A 12845-nucleotide genomic window follows, 5' to 3' on the forward strand; every position below is an offset into this window, starting at 1 on the left:
TTCCAATTTCTGGAAGGACACAAAGGAATCTGCCCCTGCAGAGAGTGAAGACAGGACAGTACCTGTCTGTATAAGCCAATTCACCCCAACCAACAGCGCACTATACAGCATGGCACCACTGAAGACTTCCTCTGACTGTAAAGAAAAAAACGAACAGAAGCACACTACGATCTTACACACCAGTATCCCTGCAGTGCATAATGCCCCGCAGTGTGCTTTGCCAGAACACGGCACACAGTACTCTGTTTTATGCACAAATCAGGCCAGGCTCAATAATCCAGCCAAGGACGACGGCCGCTTCTAAAGCTCCCTCGAAAGGCAGGGGCGCCAAGTCCAGCGGGAGCTACATGGACCAACGAGTCCCACAAGCGCGAGGTAAGGGTGAACTCACGTGTGTGTGCACGCGTGTGTGCGCGCGTGCGTGCGAGCGAGCAAAAGTGGGAAAAAATAAAAATAAAAATGAAGGAGTTAAGATGTTCAGAGCTTCCATGGACGCCACCAGTGTCTCATTTGCAATGCCACAAGCCTAAGGACACGACTCCCTCTACGGGCTCCGCTAATGACAGCATTTTAATTTGCTTCTATTTTTCGCAGAGGAGAAAAAAAAAAAGGAAAAAAAAAAAAAAAAAAAGAAAAAACAGCTTAGAGGCTGATTGTGAGCCCACAGCAGCAGGGTTCCAGCACAGCAGCTTCCTACAGAGGGAGGACTGAGTGTCCTCTGCAGGAGAACAGTCCTGTAGCTCCAGCAGGCATGCTGAGGATGGGACGCTCCCTGCAGGCCCACACACACACACACAGGGTGTCCCAGACACACAAACGCACCACACAGTAGGTTTGAGTCGATTGATCCATCATGATGGCGATCACGCTGCACAAATACAAAGCGTATGTCTCCTGATCTGTGCTGCATCAGTTCTGATACAGAATCTGGCTTTAGAGCTCTACTTTATTTATTTATTTTTTAAACTTATGCTCACTAAAGCCATGTTGCAGTGCTTTTCCACCCCACAAAACCATGGAGGTTTTAACTCCCAGATCACAGCTGATCAAATCCAAGAACATGTAGTATAGGCCTCCATAATATCGGTAGAATATAGGCCAGTGTAACGCAGTGAGCTGTAGCTATTTGAACTAGAAGTGATTAGTGAAATCTCACATTTCCTGCCCACAAAAGTTGGAACACCGCTCAAGTTTTCTGTGCAGTTAGATTAACCTATTTCAAACATTAAGGAAGACCGTAGAAGACGCATTTTACTCTCATTATACTTCCACACTTGTTCAGTACAACTCAATCCTTCTCTTTGCAGCTCGCCCGGGAGCTCATCGAAGATTCTCAAGATCCTTGCTTATGGGTCCAACAAGGGCAGCCTAGCATCCTGAGTATTGCAACCAGTAACCAATAACCCAACCACTCCAAGCCACCACTGCTCTAGATAATACAGACTTGTTAAAACTCTGAAAATGAGTGTGTGTGGGGGGGGGGTGTATATATTCTAATGTATGGGTTTGTCATTTGCAGACCAAGCTGTCTTGCATGTAGAGCATGAATTGTGATGGGTGAGTTCTGTGTTTTGTGACCAAGGCAGACCAGCATGCTAACTGCAGGAACTTTGTTAGCACTGTAAATTTCTAGCACAATCTTCTGAAAATACTGTGGATATCAGTATTTAAAGAGGGAAAAATCCTCAGCATGTCAGTAAACAGAGCATCATTAGCCCTGCTTAATTGAAAGAGCTCAGCATATTTTTAAAAAAATCAAATCACTGTACCGGGTATGGGATATTTGGATGGCAGGATCTACTGCTACTGGTGCATTGTTTAGCAGGTCACAAATATTGTGATTATTTCTGTTATTCTTTTTAATCACCCACCACCATCAATACAATGTGGAAAATTTGCCACCTACACATCCTTTCACACACTTTCTGTAACTTCATTTACACACACACACACACACACCATTAGGGACACTGCCACTCATACACGCATGCGCACACGCACACACCCCCTGTTTGCAGAGGGAGGAGGACGAATGAAATAGTGCAGATCCTGAGGGGAGGTTATGTCACCGTCTTGCAGCAGCACAGCTCAAAGAACCCCATCACGCCACACGCCACACACACACACACACACACACACACACACACACACACACACACACACACACACACACACACACACGAGCACAAGAACAAGAGCTATAAGCTCAAACAAGCTTTATTATTAGAGCCCTCATCATTTCAACACAAGACGAAATGTCACCCTCACAAAGGGGGGGGGGGGGGGGGGGGGGGGGTCACAGAGATAAAGAGCGAGGAACAGAATGAGACAGAGGAGAGGAAGAGGCACTCTTTCAAACAGTGGAGAGCTGAGTGCCACTCTCTCCCTTCCTCATCTCCCCCCCCCTTCTCTTTCTCTGTTCCGTGCTGTCCAGTCACTTAGCAACACACTAGCAAGTCAGAAAGCCTGCAAGTTTCCCTCAACGTCCACATGAAGCAAATTAAGCCTCTGGACGAACAGACTTGGCACAAAGAAATAAAGTTGGGTTTGAAATAAATAAATAAAACATGGTGTTTCCGTATGTGCGCAATGGAGGCATTATGTTCAATTACTCATGATGCTGATTCAAGTTCATATCCCCCTCTAGCTGATGCTTGGCTGCCCATCTCTTTCCATTTACAAAGCTTTTCTATTTCCATTTATATTGTGAAAGCTGTGGGTGCACAAGCAATTGGTGTACTCTCAAGATTAGCAGAGTTCACTTATTAGGAGGAGTCACTTGCAGTTCTCCTTCAAAAAGAGTCTTCTGGCCTATTACACATATGCAGTGCTCAAACTTTACTACTATGAATAAAACCGCAAAACTGTAACAGGGTCACGGGTCGAGCCGTCCAAAACATAAACAAGTGCTTTTGTTTAAGTCTGACACGCAGACTTAAAGCTGCTCGAACTATATAAGGTATGAATGATGCTAGAGCTTTGAAAAAAAAGGAGCTTAAAACGTAGAGCAGCATTGCAGTCTCCGTGTCTAATTTGGTCGTGCCACAGTGCACGTCCCAAGAGACCCGAGTGTCCAAGTGGGTGTCCTGCCAGTCAAACCCACCATTAATTATTCAACTGAGAAAGGAGAGAAAGAAGAAGAGAAGGAGGGAGGGTGTTAGACAGACAGAGAAAGAGAGAGGAAAGACAGAGAGAGAAACAAACAGACAGACAGACAGAGAGAGAGAGAGAGAGAGAGAGACAGAGATGATGGTGACAGGAGGAGACAGATGAGCGAGAGCGAGAGAGAGAGAGAGAGAGAGAGAGAGCGCGAGAGAGAGAGAGAGCGAGAGAGAGAGAGCGCGAGAGAGAGAGAGAGAGAGAGAGAGAGAGAGCGAGAGAGACGCAGCACTTATGCAATGTGACTAGCGAGAAATAAGTCCGGTGTCGGGGAATCAATGTGAGAGCAGTGCATTTTGAGAAACTCAATACACTGTCAAAAAGCAAAGGCGTGACTCTCTCCTATAGCAAACCACAGACCTTACTATATTATTATAAAACACATAGTTGGGCCATGCAGTGGCCAAAGTTCTCTTAAAGCCAAAAATGTCAACTCTGCGGCCGCAGAGTCGATTCGTTCAGTCCTTTCAGCACAAAGTGCTCTCCCTAAAGGATGTCCCAGTCCAATCAGAGCGCCTTTGACGCAGAGAACTGGCAGATACAGAGCCGATCCAATCTTTTTGTTCCTATAACTACTACAGCTAATCATTAACGTAGATAAATCTGTTCATTTTCAGTAAACATTCTATATAAAGAGATGCTCTGGACTGATGTTATCTGTTTAACAGTCCACATTTCTATATTTTATACATTTTATAGTGTATAGTATACTGAAATATCTTTTAATACAGTCTGACTGACCTCCCAGACCACTCAGCTCCCAGTTATACATTAAAACGCTGCAGTAAAATCACTTCATGTCTTGTATATACTGGTACACACTTTGAACTTTATGGGACTAGTATCTGGATTGTATCCTTAAAAGGACTAGCCTAACATGCCTTTACACTTTGTGGTCAAATGCTCCCATGGGTTCCACACAGCAGACTCTAAAACTCTAAATGCAGTGAATGTCTTACAGGCACCTAGAGGACACCGCAGGGTGCTCTGCTATAACAAAGTGGTAAAAACAAAGGATTGAAAATGGATCGATGATAACAGACCTATTAAAATAGGCCTGGGTTGGCCTAGATCTTACTTGGATTGAGACGTCCCTCATTTTCTATACATTTACAACATTTGTACATTAAAATTCACTGTATTACAAACATGTAAAAATTTTATCTGCATGGAGTCAACATGTTTGTCATTTTAACTTCTTTAACTCCTGAACTTTTACATCCTAATTTGCCCGTAATTACATGGAGTTATGCCTAAACTATGGCTCCCAATCTAGTGGTTTCATAAGCTTGAGAGATGATGACTAAATTTAGTGACCTCTAATGACTGCCAAGTATGCAATAAACCAATAAATCCTTACAATATGAGGCAAGCCAGTTGTCAGATTATGGAGCAATTAGAAAAAAAAGACAGCAATTATCAGCAGGAGTTCTCAAAGCTGATAAGTCCTTGAGATTTCAATATCTGCCAATATTATGGGTGGGGCATCAGCAGGAACACACACTTTGCCCTGCAGTGAGAGTTAGTAGCCTTGCACAGAAAGGTCATTAGTGGAGTTCTGTGTGATCTGTAAGAGCAGGAGGCAGCTGTGGATCCATGCAAGAGGATGAGTCATGACTGGGGCCCCAAAGTGAAACACTTCTTTCTCTGTAGCCATCCTCTTGCTTCCTCTCCATCCACCCATGTTCTCTCGCTCGCTCACACAACCACTATGCAGGAGCCTCTGAGCATGCTGCTGCTATCGACGCCCACCCCTCTGCTTTACTGCATGACTGCACTCTCACAGAAAAGAGAGGGAGAGTGCGCAAGAGCAAGAGAGAGTGTGCACAAACAAGGCAGAAGAACTGGGAAGAGACATCAAGAACTCTTAAAGCTTATAGAGGCTTTATCATGGATCCCTCATATCTTCAACTCCAAGTGCTCAGCCTGCGGCACAACCGTCTGCTTCAGAACCATCTGATCCGTCTATTCAGCCCTGTCGCTCTACTTATCAAAGTCAAAGCCAAAATAAAACATCTGGTCACTTTCAGTGGAGAACCAGCATGGAAAGAGGACAGCGTGGGCTCGCACAGCCCAAAACGAAAACGCTAAGCTAAGCTCTCACAGCCCCGGAGACTTCTGGAGAAGGAACGGCCGTTTCCGTCTTAATTCAACGTAGACCATCCTTTTAAAAGATGGAGATGGATGTGAGGGAGATGGTGTCTTGGGTCGTCACATGTGCCAGCTCAATTATGTGCTCCATGTCAGGAGTTAGTCTGGATGAGCTGAATGTTGAGGGGAGGGGGGGTGGGCACTTCCAGCATGTGGCTTAAATGGCAACACACCACATGGTTATTATACATATACACTATTTGTTGAAAAAGTGAGAGCGTGTGAAAGGCTCTCTCGAAACATTCAAACTTGCAAGGTCAAATGATGTCTTTAACAATGATTTGGGGGTGCAAAATTCCTTAAGTGACTTCTATAGTCAAAAAAAAAAAAGATAATGGACTCATTAGACCAGTCATCGAACTGCAGGTTAATCTAGCGCAAAAAAAAGATTGGGAGCCGCACACGAGCACCGAAACGCAACATAATGGATACGCGTCGTTACTTAAAGCTTCTTAGTCTGTATTAGTGTGGATACAGCCATTTTCCCCCCAGATTCAAATATTAAAACTTGTACGAACAAAATCATAAAAACCCGCACTAACACAGTGTGTTCTGGCAGCAAAGGCCTGGCCATTGTGTTATCTCCCTCTCTTCTCTTTCGCTCTCTCTCGCTCACTCTCTCCCTCTCTAATGAATGTAGCGCCAGGCTCCAGAGTCCCGCCCGTCTACAGCGGGCAGGTTAGAGTCAGCCACTTATATAAAGCTCACCTCATTAAGCCTGACTACAGAGCCTGGCTCGTTCACACCACACTAATGGAAATAGCGCTAACAGTGCCTGAAATGGCCTGAAGAGAAAGGCTGTCTGTGTGTGCGTGCGTGCGTGTGTATATATATATGTCCACGAGTGAGAGTGTGCGCGCACGCTCGCACATGTGTTCCACTTGGCCCCTTCAGTATGATTGGGAGAAAGCTCTCCCCTGCTGAACTAGTGAAAGCTTTTTAACCCTAACTTCGACAGCACCCCTGGCCACAGGCAGCATTTCCACATCTAATAAAGAGAGTGATGCTGCAGGAAAGGGGAGAGAGGAAAGAAAGGAAAAAAGCCATGAGTGGCACTCTGCACCGAGCATAGAGTCGAAAGGGCTATGCATTTAAACTAAGCCTTGGTGACTGCTTAGATATTAGTAAATGTTACAATCATAATGAGCTCTCCTGAGCATATTGTTGATATAAGGCAGAACCTAATGACAGCTGCTGCCAAGTGGTTAGAAACACATTAGAAAAAAGTTTTATTCTCCCTTTTTATGTTTCTGCAATGTCTGTGCAGAAAAGTACTGCAGATTTCACAGATCCACTTTAACACGCGTCATAGTTAGTAGCGTAGGACTGTGGCATTCTGACCAGGCGTGTGCGGTCAAGGAATTCTCAATGGGTACATAATGGGCATTATTGCAGTGCAAACTGTACAGTGATGTAGTGTTGTGAATGCTGACAAAGCGGTGAGTCGGACAGTCTGCTTGATCCTGCTGAAAAATGAACATGGCAACGACCAAAGAACCTATTTGTTGCTGGGGTCCTACCTCTCTCTGTAGCACCAGCTCCTTGGTAAAGAGTGTGGCCTCCTCGCTGAAGGGCTCCGCCGTTACACCCGGGATGTTACGGGAGCCTCGCGGACACTCGATTCCTGCACGCAAACAAAAAAAAAAACATCATAAATGACCGGCATTAATCAAGAAGCGGCTGAAGTTTCAGGCAACCGTCTAAAGTCACATGATTCTGACACATGATTCGGATGCTCATCCCAACGATGACACATGGCTTTTTAATGACCAAGCAACAGTCTATTATGTCGTCCTCAGGCTCTACAAGAGAGGACAAGTATTTCCGTAGTTGTGTCGTCACAGGGTAAAGGCTGCTATTTTAACTATTCAGGAACCCACACTATTATGGAGAATCAATACGTATTTTTTATTTCCCGCTCCAGCAAATCAGAAAGTGCCAAAGTAAACCCATCTTACATGTTGCAGCTTCAGATTAGAGGGAAAAACCTAACAGCGCTTTGAAACCCAGCAACTAGCATGCTTGTGATAAGTGGGCTTTGGTGCCCTGCTTGTTTCTATTGATTGTTAGCTGTGTTGGAACTGCAGGGCTGTTCCATGAGCTGGTTATGGACATGTGGAGCACAGCAGCGTGTGGCAGCAGTGCATAAGCTGAGAGGAGCCGCATGTGGGGCGCTCAGTATGCCGGGTGCAGGGCTGCTGCGGAGCTCCACCAAAGCACCTTCACACCCGGATCAGTTCAATCACACCCGCACACCTTTGTCTCCACATCAAGCTTCAAACATGGTCGACTTCTAAGAGCAGCAGGAAGGAGTCCTGGAAACTACACTGCACCTGCTGCAGCATCCGCAGCAGCGCGCTACTGATGTGTGCGAATGTACACAGTCTCGCAGCACCTCTCCTCCTTCCTTTCAGTCACTGGCTTGCTCCCTCTCTGGTGCTCTTGCTCTCTCCCTCACACACACACCCCCCTAGTGAAGCCTAACAGAGCACTTCATTCTAAGTTGTACGTTTATTGACTGCGGCAGAAAGAATCAACGCCAGCTTGCACCTGTTAACCTCATGCTAACAAAGCAGCACTGCCCTTAATATCCCACTGCGCTCCTTCACTGAGCTAATCAATACTGGACACTCGCAGCTCCTCCATAATACAGTACGCCTGCAAAAAACCAAGACAAGCCAAACAACCCAAGCACACGGACATGGTGCAATGCCAACATGCACCACATAAGACTCAATGTGATGATAACTACATATCCTATTCAGCACATTTCATTGAATTTGCTTAAAAGGTGTCCTAGTATGTCGAAGGGATGCATTTTCCTTGGCATAGTTCAACTCAGGAGAACATGGCTTTTTCTGATACTTTCAAGTAGTCAGTTTGCTGAGACAAGCTAGCCCATCACTGCCAGAAACTGCTAGCCATCAGAAAACAAGCTGCTATAGAGAACCAAGCCTTGTAATTGTGTCTTTGCCTATGCTGGTGTGTGCAGAATGGGAACTCAAACTCTGCAAGCAAGAGGGAAAAGTGAGTGGGTAGCCATGCTAGCTGACCATGTCCTCTCCAATATTTGCTCTGTTGAAAGCAAACTTGACTGCCCATAGACTGGAGCTACCCACACATCAGAAGTGGAACACAAAAGTGTCGTGTGAAGAAGACAGACCTGAGGGAAGCAAGCGGGAGATGGGCTACAACCTCTTTAGCAAGCCATCACCTCACGCCAAGAGGATAGCAACACTATCAGAATCATTGCAAAAACAACAATCACACTTGTTATTTTTCACGTTAGCGTAGCACATGATAGACTAGCTTTAGGTTCTATGACCCATTACTGTGACAAAGCAATACAGCCCCCAGGAAAATAAAAAAATAAAAAAATGTCTTGTTTGTAACAGGGTTGTAAGTAAGCTTGGAAAACTGCATCTGAGCATTTCACATCCCAACCAAAGTCACATAATAAAAACAACTTCAAAAACTCAATAAATGCATTCTATGGAACCCGTAAGGAGCCAAAACAAGAGGTACAAACTCAACTGTTCAGAGGAATTAATATTCTTCTCTTCCCACAAATTTGACTGGTAATTTGGCTGACTTTATGTTATCCCCGTTCCCACAAACACAGGTGTGTTACAAATAGGTCGCACAGAAGCTAAAGCCAATTCTCTTGATTCAGACTAGGCCTTCAGCAGTGCAAATAATAATACCTTCATAAAAGGCATCAACACAGTGACTACAGTGCCTACCAAATCCAAAGTATTTTAAACCTCTTGGCCAGTCAAGAAAATGAAGGAATTATCACATCCCCAGCTCTTCCCAGTGTCTGCTTCCTCAACCATTCTGACAGATAGCTTTCCCTCCGACGCAAGGGAAAGAACGACGAACATAACAAAACACAGCCATTTCCAAGTATTCCGCACCAGCAAAATGAAACAACTCAATTACCTCTTAATAGTCAGTAAATCGTCTCTAGATTAGCATTTATATTGCTCCGAGCGTCCGGCCTGCTCAAAGGCGGTAGGCGATTTCCACAAATGGCAGCAGCACAATTTTTCAGGGACTCGGGATTCATTTAACTGGTTCAGAGTGACAAGGGCCAGGACCAAACCGGAATAATTAACAGAACATATGAACCCAGACACCCAAACACCTAATCTCTGCGTGGGAAAAGCACTGAAGGAGAGCATTCTCTTAGTAAACACTGCACAGGCCAAACAGTAGAAAACTGAACATTTGCCATTCACGCCTTTGCTTCTAGTCAGCCGGAGACTCCAAATTCTAAGGAAATTCCCTCCGTTTGAGCCTCAGCTCCGTGAGAAAGGTTGCGCATTCAGCAGCCCCTCACTTTCCCAGAGGCTTAATGACTTCAAATCGTCATCAACTCACTCAGTGCCCCTGAAAAATGGAGCTTCTCCACCGGGCAAGTCAAGCCAAGCAGAACACGGCAGCCCATCTCATTCAGCCTGGCTCAGTCAATCAGAAAAAAAGGAATCAAATAAATGTCACCCACGCTAATCAAGCAAGGTCCCTTTTTTTATTCCCAGGGCTTGGAGCGGCGAAAAATATAATGCAAAAATCAACCAAGAAGAGGAATACATACATACAGTATTTATGATACAGAGAATGATCTCATCTTTGTGACACTGGGTGATTTTATAGGGGCTGTTTTTTTTTTCCCCTTCCCCGAAACCGTTTTAGTCAAGCAGCCGAAGGCAAATCAAAGAGCGTCACGATCCTGTAACGGCACGCTCAAGTTCACTAAAAAGCCATGCAGTGTGAACGAGCAGTTGCTGCTCCATGCGGCTGCGTGAAGACGAAGCCACAGTACGCAGGGGATAACGGGCGACTGTAATAGACGTCTCATGGAATCCTACACATGAAATTGCAGTGACAAATAACAAAAGATGGAGGGAAAGCAAACACAGCAGAGCACAGGGGTAGAAGAACGTCAAGTGGAACACACATGCTTCTCCTTTTTCGTGCTACGACTAAAGAAAGCTGGAACGGCGAGAGAAGAAACAAGCCAATCCTGCGCCCTCATTCCTGTAACGGGTGGGATCTTGCGACTGGAGCTGAAATTAAACATTTATTCATATGCAAATGCCATCATTTCATTCCTTTCAATGGTTTTCTACAGAAACTTCCTAATGCGTTGCAGGTGCCGTGTTCGTCTTCGATGAAGAGCGTACACAACCCTGACCCTCTCACACTAATGTGCAGTAATTTAAACATGCTTACTGAAGTATTATGGAAATGGAGCTCATGAAGGGATTCGTTCTTTTGGAACCGAAGCGTAAGTAAACGTGCTCCATCTTTACCTCGTCTTTATGGAGTGCTCTATTGTGCACACATTTGCCACAAAAGAGACAAAGAAAGCTCTACAATAACATTTTAGAGGCGCACAATATTGCTGGTCTGATATTGGACACCTTACATAGACTGATTAGCCATCTAAAACATGCCCAACACTCAAGGTCCCACTTGAGCCTCCAAAACAGCAGTGACCAGACCTCTGAAGGTACTCTGTGGTATCTGACACAAAGACATTACTTCACTATTGACCCTTGTCTAAGGCTATATTCAGTAAAGTGGCCAAAAATCTGATACTTAACAAATCTAATGCTTTTTTGGCCTTCTTTTTCCAAATATGACCTATATACTGACCTTCCTTTGAACAGTTCACGCTCCAATGGCTGAGTCGAATAGCCATGTATCAGATGTGTATTGGATTTATAATTTATATTTTAATACCACATATGAAAGTAGCCCAAAGTGGCTGGTGGTTGGTGTGGCGCAACAGAACACCAATACAGGCCAGTGAGCTATTACACCATGCAGGAGACTGGGGTTTGATTCCCGGTCTGGGTGACTGTGCTACACCAATAAGAGTCCTTGGGCAAGACTCCTAACACTACATTGGCCCACCTCTGTAATACGAGTAACCTGGTAAGTCGCTGTGGATAAGAGCGTCAGCTAAAATGCCATAAATGTAAATCCATTTTGTTGCGTGTGTGACAGATGTGATGTGTGGCAAAGTAGCGGAGATAGTCTCACAGCCTTAAAAACGTCAACGTCAGAACTGACTTCTCACCTAACCATTGACGGGTGCCATTATAACAATATCCACTCTACCTGACAGTGACTTAATGTTATGTAATGGCTGATCAGTGTATAAGTTATTAGTGGCTTAAACAGCTCTTCTCAAACTTGAAGCATCTTCCCAAATATCTGACATCTAGACATATATTCACCCAGCATTGTAAGTCGCATTGGACAAAACCACCTACTTAATGTATGTCAACTGTCTCTGCTATATAAAATTAAAAAGACTAGTCATTAACCTGAATTTTGCTTCCTGCAGTTCATGCATAGAGGGTGCTGAGACGGTAAAATCACTGCTTTCAAAATCACCTGCGAACGCACCATTAATCACATGCAGTTGTTTAGCAATACAACGTGACCTTAATCAGGATTACTTTAATGATCACTCCTACTGCCCACCCATAAGTCCAACTCCTCCCCATTTCAGATATGCCAGCGCTAGAAACCGCAAGGGAGAGGTGTCGCTGCTCTCCTGAATCCAAGCCTCCCACCCTCAACATCAAAAAACAGACATGTTACAAGTGTAAATAAGGCACCAGAAGCATGTGGCTGTTCGAGCGCTACAGAATACGGATGTATAGATGAATAACAGAAGAGCGCAGATGTCAGTGATGCCCTCATCTCCTCTGAGCTAATATGAGCGAGTGACTCATATTGGGGGACTGCAGCAAGGCTTTCTGCACTACAACTGTGCGCTCTCTATCCCTCCCTCTCTCTCTCTCTCTCTCTCTCTCACTGTCTTATTCATTTTCTCTCCGTTTCCCTTCATCAGGGGAACAAAGGCAGAGACGAGAGTGGTGAAGTTGGGGGAAGGGGTTACAAGTGGGAAAGGGAGAAAGCAAGTGCGCACGCTGCCAATCACAATCAGCAAGGGGAAGTAGTAATTTCCACTAAAATCACACAGGCTAAACATAAACACAAACAAATACAAGTACACTGCGCAGTATAGGCACTCAGTCCAACCCACACAGGATGTAAGGTTACATGATGGAATCTGCTATATAACTGCAACACAAAAGGAAAAGGTACACGGATTCACCAATATTAATAAATATTATATTTCGATCAATAGCTGTGCAGACACTGCTGCATGAAGGGACCTTAGGAATTGAACAGAAACTGGGACAGAAAAAAGGCAACATTCGTTTTCGAAATGAAATGTAGAGGTTTTAGTTTAGTAGTCTAGCATGATGGTGGGCAATATGACAATTTTATTGTATTGTGATAAATTATAGAAGTATAATACGTTTAAAAATTGCAATATATAATAAGTATAACATAACTGCATAGCAAAACACTGTTACACAGGGTGTATTTTTTATATCACCCACCCCTAGTCTAGCATCATCTAAGCATTCTGCTCTTCCAGAGTTCAATACATGCATCTAATATCAGCAAGACATATCAGTCATGTACTTGTGGGTTGACCTCCACAA

At 44.5% G+C, this 12845-nt stretch overlaps 1 protein-coding gene across 1 annotated transcript in view; it reads right to left on the minus strand.

Moving 5' to 3' along the window:
- The window catches only part of snd1 (staphylococcal nuclease and tudor domain containing 1), a 165126-nt gene that overhangs the window by 100559 nt on the left and 51722 nt on the right, over positions 1-12845 (minus strand). The window contains exon 16 of the mRNA XM_072672570.1: positions 6831-6934. Coding sequence (XP_072528671.1) covers positions 6831-6934 — 104 coding nt within the window. The remainder of the gene's footprint in view (positions 1-6830; positions 6935-12845) is intronic.

Source organism: Salminus brasiliensis, chromosome 2 (assembly GCF_030463535.1).
Source record: "Salminus brasiliensis chromosome 2, fSalBra1.hap2, whole genome shotgun sequence".
In the NCBI taxonomy this organism is placed as follows: domain Eukaryota; kingdom Metazoa; phylum Chordata; class Actinopteri; order Characiformes; family Bryconidae; genus Salminus; species Salminus brasiliensis.